At 42.2% G+C, this 18,232-nt stretch overlaps 1 protein-coding gene across 1 annotated transcript; it reads right to left on the bottom strand.

Annotated features, from left to right (window-relative positions):
• Positions 1 to 8,072: 8,072 nt before the first annotated feature.
• LOC131237235 (subtilisin-like protease SBT1.6) lies at positions 8,073 to 10,748 on the bottom strand. The gene has a single exon (XM_058234916.1). The coding sequence runs from the start codon at positions 10,660 to 10,662 to the stop codon at positions 8,335 to 8,337; it is 2,328 nt and encodes a 775-aa protein (XP_058090899.1). The 5' UTR covers positions 10,663 to 10,748; the 3' UTR covers positions 8,073 to 8,334.
• Between the last annotated feature and the right edge of the window lie 7,484 nt (positions 10,749 to 18,232).

Here is an 18,232-nt window from a genome sequence, read left to right as displayed (position 1 = left end):
TTAATCATAGTAGAACATACCAATGTGCATTTAACAGATTATGCAACTAATTTTATTATTATTATTATTGTTTTTCGGACAATTTTTAGCCAATTTTTTAAAATTACGAAAAATGATTTTTTTCGATATATTTATGTTTTAATGGTTGAATATGATGTGTTAATCATATTAGAACATACCAATGTACATTTAATAGATAATGCAACTGATTATATATATGTATATATATATATATATATATATATATATATATATAAATTTATTTTTAGATTAGTAACTTTATGTTTATATTTTCTTATTTTGAATAGGTTTTGGAGCTTTGTAAGGTTTAGAACATAATTTCTTCTTTATTGATTAGATTCAGAAGTTTAAACTTTATTTTATTAATTTATTAACATTAAGTTTCAAGATTTAAATTAATTAATTCATTCTCTTATAAAAACTGTATTTAAACTTAGAAAATGTCTGGGTCTGGCCAACAAGGAAGCGAGGATATTGGATGGCAACATTGTCAAAGGGTAGGTGGTACTAGGCACCAAATGAAGTGTAACTATTGTGAGAGGTCACAAAACTGGTGGAATTACGCAACCAAAAAAACATTTCGCACATCAAAAGGGTCAAATTGCGGGATGTACTAGAGTACCAAAAGAGATAATGAACTTAATGCAAGCCAGTTTGGATGAGTCAAAGGGTAAACGTGCTGCTAGGCAGAATAAGAAAGATGAGATTTTGGATGCGGCCCGACAGGAGGTGTTTGGTCCTGAATATATGGGCGTTCGTGATGAAAATATTATTGATTCTGACAAAGATTCAGATCGGGAAGTAATTATATTTAGAAGAGAGAGCTTGTGTTTTGCTCGTGAAGAGGAAGAATGTCGGCGCATATTTGGCACGAGGGGGTCTATACGTAATACAGGGTGGGGGAGTGAGAGTGCAACTGGGACTGTGACTGCATCTATAAGTGGGGGTGGTGGTAGGTTGGGTGGATTACGACATGTTTTGGGGCCGACAGAAAGCATCTTCACGTGATGCCCCTGTACATTTGGACGAAGAAGTAAATGAGCCCAGGAGACCCTCTATTGATCCAATCCTGTTTAGGAAAGAATCAACTAAACAAAAGAAGATAAAACAAATGTAGAGTAAAACTTCCATTGAAAAGCTAGGTAGGGCAACAACAACATTATTTATATATGCCAACATACCTCCTAACACGGCCAATTCTCCATACTGCCAAGTAGTAATTGATGTAGAAGCATGCAATGAATTAAAGCTACTATGGGGAAATGGATAGATGCAGAGTGTGTGGATGTGAAAGCATACGTGACTACCTTTTAACCCATATGGCAGGCCAAAGGATGCACGATCATGTGCGATGGTTGGACTGGCCCAACCAGATGCAACATGATCAACTTCACGGTGTACTGCCACTTACAAACCATAAGTCAATTGATGCCTCGGCCAAAACAAAAAATTCTAATTATACTTTTTCCCTAATGGATAAAGTGGTAGATGAGATTGGAGAAGAGAATGTAGTGCAGATTGTAATAGATGACGAAGCAACATATAAGGCTACAAGACATAAGTTGATGATAAAGAGATCACATATATTTTGTTCATCATGTGTTACCCATTGTATTGATCTTATATTAGAAGATATTGGGAAGAAGAAGAGTGTTAGGGAAATGGTCGAAAGGGTAAGACATGTGACAACATTTATTCACAATCATAATCAAGTAGTCGCAATAATGAGAAAGTTCACGAAGGGACGAGATTTGCTAAGTCCTGCTGCGACTAGATTCGCAACAAACTTTATAGCCTTAGAGAGTTTATACCAGTATAGGGGAGAGTTGAGTGTGATGTTCGCTTCCCAAGATTGGCTCCACACAAAACATGAGAAGAAGACATCTGGGACACCGGTTGAAGTTGTGAACACCATATAGGACAACAAATATTGGAAGAAGGTCAAGAGGATCTTCTAAAGGTGATGGAGCCACTAATGAGGGTACTCCATCCTACCATGGGCTTTCTCTACAATGTCATAGATAAGGCGAAGTTTGCAATTCAACGTGATTATACAAGCTGGGAGTCTTATTGGAAGATGATCGACAAGAGATAGACAACACAACTCCATCACGATTTTCATGCAGCAGGCAACTACCTAAATCCTAGGTACAGATATGCCCAATCATTTGTTGCAGATAATGAAGATCGTATCAGGCTAAAGAATGTGATAAAGAGATTAGAGCCTGACTTAAATACATATATAAATGTGTTGAATGAATTAGATACATTTGGAAATCGCCAGGGTAACTTTGGAGATGCTCTTGCACAACATCCAGTATTTAAGTTGCAACCGGTTAAATGGTGGATGAATTTCGAAGAGAGTATGAAGGCATTCCAAAAAATTGCAGTAAAATTTTTGAGCCAGACAACATCTTCTAGTTGCGAAAGAAATTAGAGTTGTTTTGCACTTATTCATTCAAAGAATAAGAATAGATTGTAGACTAGGACGTTGGATAGACTTGTCTTCATACACTACAGCATGAGGCTACGAATGAGACGACATCATAGGAGCATTACAGGCGCCGGTGACACGCACTACTGTCCAATAAACTTAGACAATATTTATGATGAGGACAACCCACTTCCACCTTGGTTGAAAGCAAGGGAAAAACATATTGAAGAGGATAGTGAAGAATTGGAAATTGATGACTTAATAATACCACGGTGCAAAGCAAGAGAGTTGTACAGCTGTGTTAGACCCAGAAAGAGGGGCAGCTTTCATGCAAAGTCCAGCTCAAGTTCAACGGAAGAGTACGAGCAGTAGCAGCGAGACCGAGTCGGATGATCATGCTGATGATGGTGATGACGCCCCTGATACTGGCACTTATGGTGTTGCTCAGCACACCATACAGTCGTCTACAGATGGCAAGGCCGATGAACAGTGACAAGGTACACGAGGTCGGACTTATGAGTGTACTGAGCCACGATATAGTCAGCAGGAGGAGGCTAGGTCTAGTGGTGCACCGGGAGGTCCGTAACATCAGCACACCCATGGTCCTAGGCATTATGATCGGCTATTCTTATGGCCAATGGGATTATGGTTATACTAAGCCAATTCCATCACATTCATGTTGGAGCAGTCCTCCTGATACATATCCATGTGATTATATATATCCATATCCATATCCAAGTTACTCATCACAAACACATTCTCAATCTCAAGATTCTCAACAGCCTGAGTACGGGCACCAGTACGGCTATTCGACGGGCACTGGTGGATATCCTTACTCGGATTCATAGTCGTTGCTTAGTCAGGATCAGTCATCCTCTATTTTCGTTGACCTGGTCTTTCCCCCTAGCACTGGATATTATGGATATGCAACACATATTCCATAGCCACAGCCTAATGATGACGATAATGATGACATGGAGGTGGAGGTCAAGCAACCATAACAAAGCAAATTTTCATTTTGGTGTGAATAGTAGTGACTCGTGGATTTTATTATGGTAACTGTAAGTATATATTTTTATTAAGGTAAGTATTGTTATATACTCATTAGTCCATTACCGCACATTCACCAAGCAAGCACACACTTGACACTGCTGAACTTGTACTTAAAATAAATCCCCTAATAACCAATCAAGTAATTCTTAATCAAGTTGTAGGGGAGTATATCAGACACTATTAATTTTTTTTTATATTCTTAACTAGAGGATGACAGGACAGGAATCACGGGATAGGAGAAGTCTTTGACATGTTGAAGACTTTAAAATAGAATGAACATTATAATTTATGCAAGTTTGAAGACCTCACTCCTCAGGTATGTTAATAACTTAATATAGAATAAATTATGAAAAATTATTGCAAACACCTACATATGTAAGATAGTTTGATATTACATTCACTCTAATATATCTATCATTGATATTAGATAGTTACAAAATTAAATATATGAGTTTTGCAGTCAATTCTAGGTTGTCAGGTTCATAAATTCATTAGACAATCCAATACAACTTCTCACCAAATTTTGGGCCATTACACCACCATAAACATGTTCAAAATTATAAATGAATACATATTTGGAATATTTAGAATATTCCGGATTTAATGGACATATTTCCATATTTTTCTGACAAAAAAAAAATGTCCATTATACACCTCGTATCGGCCGTATCGGTAACGGTGGGGACCGTTATGCCCATCGTTACCGCAACGAAACACCTTAGTAAGATCCACTCCAGCCATTAGTTATTTAGTCCCATGTTAGGCTTCGAGACAAAAATATCAGGTCAACTTATGATTATGGTGGGCCACACCAAAGGAAACAATTAGAAGAGAGACGTCCACCCTTGATTTTTACAGGGCCCACCGTGATAATGATATGAAATCCACTCTAACTGTTGGATTCCACACAAAAGTTTGCGTCTGTGGCCCAAAAATCATACCCATACGTGATTTACTTGGGTCATACTAATGGAAAAAGTTTGGAGGGTGAGCATTGCCCTGTACACTGTTTCCAATTCTATGGCCCACTTGAATCATAAATGGAGCTGATTTTTGGGTTCTTGGCCTAACATGGGGTGAAGCTAATGCAGGAGCATTTTCACACCAGGCTCAAGTAGGGTAGCCCGTGGGATGTGGAGACACACTCGGGGTGGGTGAACCATGTGATTTGGGGCCCACAGGGGAGGTCTCGTGTTCGAGACTCCTCACCGGGGGTGATTAATGCAGGGGCATTTCACACCGGGCTCGAGTGGGGTACCCTGTGGGATGCAGGGACACACTCGAGGTGGGCGGCCCATGTGATTTGGGGCCCACGAGCCCACGAGGGGGGTTCGGCCGAGGTCCTAACTCATGAGATGTGGGACCTGGGCTATGAGATAAAGGGATTAATTCGCCATACTCTAACAATTCGAGCTTTTAGAGCAAGTGATTAATTGTCCTGCATCAGAAGCACTTAGTGGTCGGGGTAGATTTTACATAAACATCATAGTGGAGCCTACCAAGCCACAGACCCATTTCCTCACACTGCGGCCCATGACGGAAGGTAGTGGAATGATACCTGCACGATTAATGAGGTAGCTTTTTGTAAACATTTTTTTAAAAGGTACCGAAATGTTAATTCCATATTAATTAAGCAGTCTTTTGTAAAATTTCCTTTTTTAATTACAACTGTATTATTATATGTGAATATGTACAAATGTGTATTATACATGTTTTATACATCAAAGATTATAAATCCATAAATAATTCTAATTTATACAATGAATGAGATGTTTTTCGCAAACAACAGTGAATACATGTATTACATGTGAATTGCTAAATAAGATTCTACCGACACGTAGGCTACCTTTGAGGACTTTAACTAGACCTTTTGTCGCCACCTGTCAGTTCCATCCAGTGTTCGAAATATCTTCGATATTATCGTTATCTCCAGCTCAGCGATACCGATAACACTGGAAGCGATACCGATAACGCTGGTAGTATCAGAAATTCCAGGTATTAGCAATGTATCGTTAATTATCACCAACGTATCAATATCGCTAATATAATTGCCAATATTTTCAACTATGTAAATTCTAAGTGTCACTTGTATTGTCAATGCATCAATATCACTAATGTAGCGCTAATATTTTCGACTATGTAAATTCTAGGTAATGCTTGTATCATAAGTGTATCAACAATATTTCAATAATATCACCAACATATTGTTATCATCAAAATTTTATTTATTTCAAAAAAATTTCATGGGCACATGGTTATATGCAATGTTTTAAATATCAATAGTATTAGCCGATATATCCCACGATAAATCTTGTATCCCACCAATGCGATACGAAACACACAAATAGTGCGATATATCCCACATGTTCGATCTGGTGAGCATTTTCGAATTTCGATCATTTTATTTTCCGTAAATCAAGTTAAATCAGTGTCAAATAGTTACAAATCCATGATTTTTCAAAAAAAAAATAAAAAAAATCATGGATTGGGAGCTTCGATTTCAAGATTTGGGGGAGATTGGCCGAGTTGCGGAAAATTCGAAAAAAATCAAGATTTCCCAATTTCTCGCAAACCATTTGCAATCTGTGTCCAAAATCCAATCAAACATGTATGTAACCTAATCTAGTGATTCTTCTTTTGCTTTTGAATGTATTGCTTGTGTTTCCACACGTTTTCTTACATTTTTAAAGTATATGAATAGACATTGAATATACTTGCATCAATTCAGTTAGACAACGCATAGATTAGGACCCCATACAAAGAAAACCTATTGTGTGTACTTGTTTTTTGTAATGTTTTGATTTACAAGTGTGTATTGATGTCTTTTTTAACAATCACCGAAGTTTCATTAAAAATTCAACTAATTTCCCAATGTTTCCGCATGTTTCCAACAACAGCGAGACATTACATGATACCACCGATATATCCCATGCAATAACCAATACATATATGTATACCAAGAATGCGATACGTAACGCAATACCGATATTTCGAACACTAGTTGTATGTAGTGTTCAATTTGTCATATTGATAATATCTCGATATTATCAATATTGCAACATGAGCGATATTAAGAGCACAATCTTTCGTTTCCTTTCCAATTGTTGATGATTTCTTGATGAAATGTCATGTGTTGTTGATATTTTGCAATATCGATGGATGTTTGGATGGTTAAATAGGCCGGATGGGAAGGTTGGACTGATTTCTTATAACAACACATGCTTTAAGGCCCCATTAAATGGAAACATGTTATGTATGTATGCTTTTTGCAATTTTTTTTTTATTTCTAAATATACAAATATGTACATTTTAACATCTCCTGAAGTTTCAATGAAAATTATACCATTTTTCCCATATTTCCCCGCATTTCCGGTTATCAGTGATATTATCGACGATATCGATATTGTTTCCATATCCTCGGCCAGCGAAACTTGTAGCAATACCGATACTTCGAACACTGGTTCCATATTGAGAACACAATCTTTCGTTTCCTTTCCAATTATTGATGATTTCTTGATGAAATATCATGTGTTGTTGATATCTTGCAATATCGATGGATGTTTGGATGGTTAAATAGACCGGATGGGATGGTTGGACTGATTTCTTATAACAACACATGCTTTTAAGGCCCCATTAAATGGAAACATGTTATGTATGTATTCTTTTTGCAATTTTTTTTTTATTTCTAAATATACAAATATGTACATTTTAACATCTCCTGAAGTTTCACTGAAAATTCCACCGTTTTTCCCATATTTCCCCGCATTTCCGGTTATCAGTGATATTATCGACGATATTGATATTGTTTCTGTATCGTCGGCCAGCGAAACTTGTAGCAATACCAATACTTCGAACACTGGTTCCATCGAATCGGCCTGGACTCCCGGTTCATCACTTTTTATAGAATATGATTTTATGTATGTTTTACAACTGTGGTATCCTAGGATCTAATTTACAGTTTTAACAAATGACAGTATGAGAAAATAAATAACAACATGACATGGAAATTGCACAAATCCCTACCAGTCTCCAATGATGCGGAGGTGAAACAAAAACTATAGTGGTTGACCTACTATGTTGCCACAAATAAAAAAGAAAGATAAATGAAAGAGACAGCTGAAAAGATTGAGGACATTACTGGTTGTCATTGCTTTTTATTTGGCCCCATAGGATGATTTCTCTAGGAGCAGTCAGTGTAGCGGTCACAATTTGCCTCCAGAGTACAACAGTCCATCTCCAAACAAGAACTATGAATCTGCATGAAGAAAAAAAATGGACTCCTGTGGAAAAAAGCAATAAATGACAGGGCGGGATCAGATAAACATGAAATTAGTACAACATGAGCTCCAGGTTAGTCCATACATACAAGCACTACTAAAGTATCAAATGTCCATTCCCCAAAAGACCATCAAACAATGGTGCAATTAAGTGGCTGCAACATCAGGCAGAACCACTTAAACTAAAGAGCCATTTAGTAAGCGGACACCAACGCCTAACCTTTATACAACATCCATCAATGCATCTCATAAAAGATTCGATCTTTATCACTCCTTCACTCTCCAAGTGCAACACAATACATTCTTCATTAAATTAAGTTAAAGATACAAACATGCATTACAAAAGCTTCTGTAAAAAATTAACTAATCTGCTCAAAGGAGGAGAAAAGAGAAAATAAGAACCTTCACTCTAGCCCATATAACATGGTCACTTTCTTACCCTCTCAAGAACATTAAACAGCTACTGAACCCGATACATATGAGAACCCCAGCTGACAAGATACTCGAACCGAAGGATCTCCCACCTTATAAACACTTCCCCATCACAACTCACAAAGGCATAAAACGCGTCACAACAATTGGTGATCGGACAACATGCTTCCCATCCAACCAAGACAAGAATCCATAAATCACATCCGATTCATCAAAACTCAGATTCTTTGAATTGGCTGAAACAGTTACAGCAAAGCTCTGCTTCTTCACCAACTCTGAGAAAACAAGCTTAGCTGGTTTCACACTCACCACCACACCCTTCGCAGGAAGTTCCACCTTCACCTTATAAATCGAATTCACAGGACCCACATTCGTTGCTGTTCGGATAAACATCTTGCTTACATACCCTGATTCTGATCCATCAAAGATAACCGAAATTGATGGGTAATTCAGATTCCCTGGTGATGGCTTTTTCAGCGGGCAAGTCACCGGCATGTGCGTGATCACTTGAATTGTTTTTGGGTTGTATCCAATGGAGCATAAGTAGTTCACATAATCTTGATTTCCAATATCATAGACTAGACCAGGATCCATGGCAAGGTCTAGATTCAAATGACCTGCACCGACATCATATGGTGTGGCGGGTTTCCCAGTTGACTCGTCAGTCATGAGTTGGAACCGGTTGTCGTTTATGCCAGCCGTTGTCATCAGAGCAGAACGGACAGCAGCCGAACTCCATTCTGGATGAGCTGACTTGAGCAGCGCTGCAGCCCCACTCACATGTGGGCATGCCATCGACGTCCCAGACAGTATGTTGAACTCCGTCTTCCGGGTATCAGAATCTAACCCAGTGGGACCCACCGCATCAGTCCAGGCGGCCAGGATGTTTACACCGGGTGCGATGAGGTCTGGCTTGAGGATTTCTGGAGACAGCGCATTGGGGCCTCGGGCAGAGAACGACGCCACCACTGGCGCTGGCTTGACACCTACAACTGTGCCACGGAATACAATCGTGGCCATTGGATTCACAGTTGATGAGACATAGGATTTGACAGCATCGCCCTCATCAGCACCAACTGCACATGCTGGCAGGACGTGCGGGTCGCCAACAAGGCCCTCACCGTTGGAGATCCCATTGGCAAGGATCATCCCAACACCACCAGAATTCTTAACCACCAATCCCTTAGTGACACGTGGATTGCTACCACGGTCACAGATCACAATCTTACCCCTTACAACCCTCGGATCAAGTGCATTCTCCATACAGAGAGATGATGAAAGGCCACCAGATTTACCAGGGTAAACCAGTGGGAACATTTTCCCCACAAGCTGTTTACCAGAATACAGGGACACACCATTGAGCTTGCGCCCATTGCCAAGAATCACATCAGCTGGGAAATTCCGGTCAATTGTACCAGCTCCAACAGTTGTGAGCCACGGCGCAAGGTTGGTCACTGACATTAAAGCAGGCCCATCATTCCCAGCTGACGATGACACAAACACCCCTCTGGAGACAGCACCATATGACCCAACAGCTATTGGATCGAGGTAATATGGTGATGTTGCACCATTGCCGCCACCAATAGATATCGAGATGACATCGACACCGTCTGCAACAGCATGGTCAAATCCAGCAAGGATATCGGAGTCATAGCAACCAGAGTCCTTCCAGCAGACCTTATAGGCGGCAATCCTTGCCTTGGGTGCGACGCCTTTGGCAATCCCAGCTGCATAACCTGCCATGCTGGCCTGGAACGCATGACGGCCCGCAGCAGTTGATGCAGTGTGGGTCCCATGTCCGTCAGCATCCCGTGGGGAGCGGAACTCGATGGTGGCATTCACACCAGTGCCACCAGCTAATCTAGCAGCAGCCTCATGGCCTTGATTGAAAAACCTAGCGCCGACTAGCTTCCGATTGCAATTGGAGGGTGAGAAGCGGACGCCAGACTCGCACTGGCCTTTCCAGCGGGCAGGAACGGGGCCAAGGTTGAGATCGGAGAAGCTGCGGCGCTCGGGCCAGATGCCGGTATCGAGGAAGCCGATGATCACATCGGAGCCGTAGTCAGAATCGGACCAGAGGCCGCGCTGATTGCGAAGGCCGAGGAATTGAGGGGATCGGGTGGTGTGGAGGGAGCGGGAGCGGTCTTCGAAGACGGCCAGGACGGATGGATGGCTGAGGAGAGATGCAGCGTGGGAGGAAGAGAGAGTAGCCGAGAAGCCATGGAAGACGGTGGAGTAGGTGTGGAGGATTTGGGTTGGGGGAGCGAAGGTGGAGGTGTACCAATGATAGTGAGTGGAGAAGATGGACGGTTTGGATTGAGCGTCGATGCGGAAGATGTACGTCTTGTGTGGTGGAGATGGAATGGAAAGGGTTTGAGAAAGGAGAGCGGAGAAGAAGAAGATGAAGAGAAAGAGGGAAGATGGGAAGGAAGTGGAACTGGCCATCGAGAGAGAGAGAGAGAGTGGAAGTGGAAGTGGAGCGAGTGGGAGAGGATAAGTGTTTATGTTGGATGCCGACAGAAAAGAAGGCGAATGGATTATTTTACAGAGGTGTTTCCTGTGATTTTATTTTTTATTTTTTACTTTTTATTGTATTTTATTTTTTTCAAAGAAAGGGGAATATTGAAAGACTACTCGCGTGCGTCACGTGACACATTTGACACGTGTATGCGATCAGCTCCGTTGCCAAGAGATTTGAATGAGCGGTCTGCGGGTTAGCGACAGGAGTACGTTGAATTGATACGCGATGAACGGCAAATATTCCATCTCGACACACGTGTGGGAGATCACAGCCGCTCTCCAGGCATGTACGGCCATCCCGATAACCAAAGTAGCCTCTCTCAAACATGGCGCTGTTGCCATCGCACAAAAGGCATGAGATAGCATAAGAGGTGGGTTTCAAATCCGGGAATCTCGTCCACGAGGGGGTTGGTAATCCACGGTGACAGCGTGGATTACACCTAAAATCATTCCAATAGTTGCAGTTGTAACATATGTGTCACTGTACACTATCATTTTACTGGGCACATGGCCCACTAATGATGATTAACACCGTCCAAATATTGTCTATATAAATCAGCACCATCTAAACATTATCCATGTAAATCAACGATTAAAAATCGTTGGTTAGTCACTCAAACATGATCTTGTGCTTGTGGCCCATCCGAGACTTGGAATTTCATCATTTTCAGGCAAAGTATATATTTCAGCGGGCGTATCACAACCATTGTGTCAAAAATTACATATCTCACTGATTAGAGATATTAAAGTTGATTTAGTCATTAAATTCAAACCCCTAAATATACCATGAATAGATACTATTCAATTAAAGTTTATTCACACTCCAGGGTGCCAAACACATTAGGAGGACGGCAAATCCAAGGGGTTTCTAATCTTGGGGGTTCCGAATCTGGGGGTTCCAAATCCACTCTCCCAAACAAGGCCTAAGGGCATGTTTGGCTAGACAGATCCCATGGGATTAGGAGCGATGGGATGGTAAAATCTCGGGATATGCCAAACGAGCCAAACAGACCCGATGAACTTGTCCCGAGATATAGCAAATCCATGGATCTTAAACCAATCCACTGACATCACCATCATTACTTTAAAATTGATCACATCCCTCCTAATATCGTTCAATTGTGCTTGGGGGGTGTTTGGTTGGACGGATTGGAAGGGATTGGAAGGTAAAATCTCGGGATTTGCTGGGTGTGCCAAACAGACTCAGTGAACTTGTCCCGGGATATAGCAATCACATGGATCTTAAACCAATCCACTGACACCACCATCATTACCTTAAAATCCATCCCATCCCTCCTAATCCCATGGGATCCATCCAGCTAAACAGGCCCTAAGAGGTCATTTGGCACTGTGGATTGGTGAAGATTGAAGGAGATTTGAGGGGGTTTCAAATCCCCTGGTTGTTTGGCAACATAAAGTAACCGGGGGTTTCAAATCTAGGAGGTTTCCAATGCCCTCTTTGAGGGGGTTTGTAATCCATGGTGAGAGCTTGGATTACACCTAAAATCATTTCAATAATTGCAGGTGTAACATATGTGTCACTGTACACTCATTCTATTAGGCACATGGCCCACTAATGATGATCAGCATCGTCCAAACATTGTCCATGTAAATCAGCACCATCCAAACATTGTCCAGCACCGTCCAAACATTGTTTATGTAAATCAACGATTAAAAATCATTGGTTAGTCACTCAGACATGATCTTGTGCTTGTGGCCCTTCCGAGACTTGGAATTTCATCATTTTCAGGCAAAGTATATATTTTAGCGGGCTTATCACAACCATTGTGTCAAAAATTACATATCTCACTAATTAGAGATATTAAAGTTGATTTAGTCGTTAAATTCAAACCCCTATAAATATATCATGAATAGGTTCTTTTGGATTAAAGTTGATTCACACTCTAGGGTGTCAAACACACTAGGAAGATTGCAAATCTAGGGGGTTCTAATCCTGAGGGTTCCGAATCCTGGGGGCTCCTGTAACGCCCTGAAAATCGGGGTCGAGCAGGTACCCAACTCCTGAGTTCCAACGCATCACTTATGCAACATAGATAATGATGATTTGATGTTGTCCATGTTAGTGCATAAAACATAAATGAGATTAAGCTAAATCAGCAAATCATACTCCAGGGACGGTTGAATTTACGCAAGCGGAAGACTGTAATAAGTGTATAAAATGTATAAACCATTGTAGGTCTTCAAAGTATGAACGCATTGCCAGGTCAAATAATTACAAGTGTTGTTTCAAAATACAAAAATCCAAAAAGTGATGGTCCACTACAATTATAAGCCCTAAAGCCCAGTCGATCAGAACGGTCTATGACAACCTGCCTGAATACTGCATATATGAGAATGCCTCCTCATCATCATAAAATTTCAGCTCCGCTTCGTAAGCATCGTTATCATCTGAAACTAAAACAGGGTCTGGTTGGTGTTTAAAACACCATCCCCATAACGTGGGAGTGAGTGATCAACTCAGTGGAACAATAAAGCAAAGGTTAACATGTTGTCAATTCAGTCAAGCAGTAATGATAAAGCAATACAATCAAACATCCCTAAGTACTGTGATTAATGCAAAAATGATATATAATAATGATGCATGCCCTCGCCTGCACTCCCTCTGTGATTTTCATCTCATGGTCACAGCATGTCAGTCACTTCCTCAGTGCTCTATCCAACGCCAAATGGCACATGCAATGCGGTGCATGAGCGTGATTACTAAGTTCTTATTAGGCTTTTTCATACAGCAGGATTGGAAAACTAAGGTACCTCCCTTATATCATTTTTCAAATAATGATCCATTCTAGGGTTGTCAGTCCTAGCTAATCTCATACGATGTTGCAGTTACAGGTCGCTACAAAGGGCTCGTCACCTCGATGCATGTCTGGTTTATACTCTTGCTTACTACGGCGAGGTTCGTCACCTCAGCACAGTCTTAAAGTATGCTCGAGGTCACTACGAATGGCTCGTCACCTAGACGTAGGCCGACAGCTCGAATGCAGTGTCCCATACCACCGTATTCGGCTCACGAGTTTAGGTTGCTCACTGGTCACTACGGGGAGGCTCGTCACCCCAGCGTAGGCCGACAGCTCGACCACGGTGTCCCATACCATCATGCCCGGCTCATGAATATTAGTGGATCGAGGTACCAAGGTTAAAAGAATTTTCATTGGTGAGTTTGGTACCTTAGGTTGAAGCTGTCACGCCCCGAACTCGGAAACCGGGCTCACAAAATTCCCGATAGCCGAATCCGGCGCCGATAGCCTCTGTAGAACCCCATTATCGGCTCCCGACACCCATTTACCAGGTTCCGATCCTGGGATCCCATAAGGAGGATTTCTAATATCAATTTAATTCATAATGAGCATAACCATAAGCATAACTTACGAACAATAACCACAAGAACACCATCACAAAATCCACTATGATAAAAAACTTTTAAGTACAATGCATCTGAAGGGAATACAAAATAATGTAAAAAATAGAAACTCTAAAAGCTCGTCTGCACGCTCCTGCTACTACTATGTTACGGCTGCGTCCTGGCATCACCTGCAATCATCAACCATGCATAAGCTTATAGAAAGTTTAGAGGGTGGTGTAAGTATGTGCGTAATATAAGCGTGCTCAGAATACAAGGTTAGAGTAATGCGAAATTATGCTGATGAGTACATGAATGCAATCAGCCATACCAAGGCTATGCGGTGCAAGATAAGAATGCTATCGGTCATAACACGGCCATGCAATGCGAGATGCAACTCAAGCATGCCAATCCTCATCATATATCAGTACAGTTCTCATTCTGAATAATCACCGGGTTTAGTACACTCCAAGTGGCATTGCCGCTCTCCTAGCCGCACAGTCCAAGTGAGCGTAAGAAACCTCACTATCCACCTGGCCAATAGTCTGTCAATACTTATCTGGCATGTCGATAGCGGACCCATTCACGAGCTGGTCGAACTCAACCTAGTATTGCTCCTACCCTTGGGCGAGTAAGGCCACACCCCTTTCCAACCGACCACGACACAGTGGGAGACGCGGCCTCCTGGTATTCAGCCCTCGCGCGCTCATATATCCACTCGGTCTCGACGTTGGAGTCATCCTCTAGTACCATCGGGTTTAGAAATTTTCACCCAGGGACATCTATGGCGCCCCGATGCCTAGTAACAATATTTTCGGTATCCAATCTAGCCACCCACGATATGTCTGTGGAGGCTATGACCCTGGTGTCACTAGGGCATACAATAATCACAATCACACAAATGCAAGTGCATGAATCATACTATCAGACATGCAATAATCTTGCGCGTATTGAGTGCTCATGTGGGGCGAATCCGCCTATCAGGGAGCCCATAAACGATCTGCCCGAAGGCATATGCTATGATCAGTCACTTCTCATATCAGGCATACATATGATGCGTATGATCATGAATCATGGATCTATACTAAGCATGTTATGTGATGATGGGCTCTGTTCATAACGAAGATGGGCCTAGACGGCCTACACACTACAAGTATGGGCCTATCAATGGGCCTTAGGGAGAGTGACAATGCGGACATTTAACCGACATCATCCTTACAATGTGGGCTTCTAACCATCATTGTTCCCAAGGCACTACCCGTTATAAACATCATTATATACACCACGGAGGAATCACGCATTGCAATGGACCTAATTGCGCCCTATTGGGCCTTAAGTACATCAATTGGGCGGCATCATATGGGCCTTATATTCATCAAGCGGGCCGTATCAATGGGCCGCACCAACAGGTCTTACGTACATTGCAATGGGCCATAACCCATGGGCCTTACATACATCACAATGGTGTGTGTGTGTGTGTGTGTGTGTATATATATATATATATATAAGGTGGGCCTCAACAAGGGCCACCAATATATCAAGATGGGCCTCAACAATGGGCCTTAAATTATCTCCAAAATGGTTGGACAGTTTGGATGAAACACACGCATCATGATGGATCCCATAGGGATGGAGAGGATGGTCGGCATAGACGAAGTACATACCTTATGGTGGGGTCCACACTAATGGAAAGTGTGGATTACAATACATGCATTAGTGGGTCCCATGTGGGGCCCACCATAATGTTTATTTTCCATCCAGCCCATTGATAAGATCACTCAGACCTGGGGGCCTACGGTAATGTTTATATGACATCCAAACTGTTCATAAGGCCACTCAGACCTAGGGCCCACTGTACTGTTTATATGACATCCAAACTGTTCATAAGGTCACTCAGACCTAGGGCCCACTGTGATGTTCATTGCCATCCAAACTATTCATAAAGTCACGTGGACCAGGGGGCCCACGGTGATGTTTATTTTCCAGCCAACCTGTTGATAGGGTCACGTGGACCTGGGGTGGGACTGGGGCCCACCGTAATGTTTATTTTCCATCCAACCCTTTGATAAGGTCACACGTGACCTAGGCCCACCGTGATATTTATCTGATATCCAACCTATTTAAAAAGGTCACGTGGACCTGGGAAAACTGGGCCCACTGGAATGTGGTTCGCAAATCCAGCCCACCCATTATGTGTGCCCACTTGACTGAGGGTTCAGACCAAGTTTCAGCCGCATCCAAATTTCAGGTAGGCCCCACTGAGTGATTTTATATGTTTTAGGCATGTCCTCACATGATTTTAGATGGTATGGCCCACCTGAGTTCCGTATACGGCTGATTTTTGGTAGGGGGGCCACTGCCCTAAGGGTCCACCCAATGCACGACGTTGATGTTGGAAACGCATCACGGTGGGGCCCACAGCTAGGACCGTGAGGCCCAGCCCGTCCGTCCGCCAAGAGCAGGCGCGCGCTCTGACAGCAGCAGCGCTACTGCTGCTTGTTTTCTTCTTTTTTAAAAAAAAACCAATTTTCCTGTGGTTTTTCACAAGTGGGGCCCACATCGAGGAAATTTGTCCCGCCCATTGTATTCCCCGGCTTGATACAGTCAAACAGAGTCCAATATCCATTAGGATTGGGTGAGTAAAATAACAACGCGGGTTTTGGACGGTAATTAACGCCCTAAAATTCGGGGGTCGAGCATAACTCAGCTCCCGAGTTTCAGAAACATCACTTATGCAACATATGAAATGATGAATGTATGTTATCTGTATTAGTGCATAAAACATGGGGTAGATTAAGCCAAACTGCAAACATAATCTAGGGATAGGTGAAATATGCAAGCGGAAGACTGAAGAAACACATATGTATATCTATATAAGTCTCTGAGATATGTATGCTCTGCCAGGTCATAATTACAAGTGTTTGTTTCAAAATATAAGTATCAAAATGAAATCACCCATTACAAAATAAACCCTGAATCCCCGTAGCTCAGGACACGGCTCACATGAACCCCCCTGAGAACTGCATAGAGGAGAACGCCTCCTCATCATCCTCATACTCCTACTTTGCCTCATGAGTTGCATCATCATCTGCATCTAAGACAGAGTCTGGTTGGTGTTGAAACACCGTCCCAGAACGTGGGAGTGAGTGATCAACTCAGTGGAACTATACAGTAAAAGTTAACATATTATCAATTCAATCAAACAGTAATGATAAGGCAATACAATCAAACATGTCCTAATTACTCTTGTTAATGTAAGGATGTATGTAGAAATGATGCATGCCCTCGCCTACACTCCCTCAGCGTCTTCATCTTACGGTACGCATGACAACCTCTCGCAGTGCTCCACAACGCCAAGGCACATGCAATGTGGTGCATGAACATCATTACCAAATTGTTATTAGTCCTTTTCATATATCAGGATTGGGAAGCTAAGGTATCTTTCTTATATTAATTCCCAAACGGTGATCCATTCTAGGGTCGTCAGTCCTAGACAATCTCATACGATATTATGGTTCTAGGTCACTGTAAAGGGCTCGTCACCAATCAATGCATGCCTAATCATACCTTAGTTGCTACAATAAGGCTCGTCGCCTCAATGTAGTATCAAGGTATGCTCGAGGTCACTACAAAGGGCTCGTCACCAATCAATGTAGGTCGACAGCACGAATATAGTGTCTCATACCACCATAATCGGCTCACGAGTCTGGATTACTCACTGGTCACTACGGGGAGGCTCGTCACCCCAGCGTAGGCCGACAGCTCGATCACGGTGTCCCATACCACCATGCCCGGCTCATGAGTCTTAGCGGATCGAGGTACCATAGTTAACGGGATTGCACTGGTAAGTTTGGTACCCTAGATTCAAACAATAATGTCCATACATGGTGAACATCCACCGGGACAATCGGGTTACTTGACGAGCTCAACTAGCACGAACGCATGTTGAGTTGAACAACATGAAGTGCACAAACACTCTGTGTGGCCAAACCACTGCCGACAACCCTAATACGACTCGGGTTCGTCAAATACGTCCTACCTGACGAAAGCGACCTCAGCCACGAACTCAAAGCTTGTTACCGATTCCCTAGACTATTTCATAGTCCCAAACACATTCAATTATAACAGATATTC

This window comes from Magnolia sinica, chromosome 2 (assembly GCF_029962835.1).
Source record: "Magnolia sinica isolate HGM2019 chromosome 2, MsV1, whole genome shotgun sequence".
NCBI classification, from domain to species: Eukaryota; Viridiplantae; Streptophyta; class Magnoliopsida; order Magnoliales; family Magnoliaceae; genus Magnolia; species Magnolia sinica.
The sequence above is the reverse complement of the archived record's forward strand: the minus strand, read 5'-3'. Positions and strand labels throughout refer to the sequence as shown.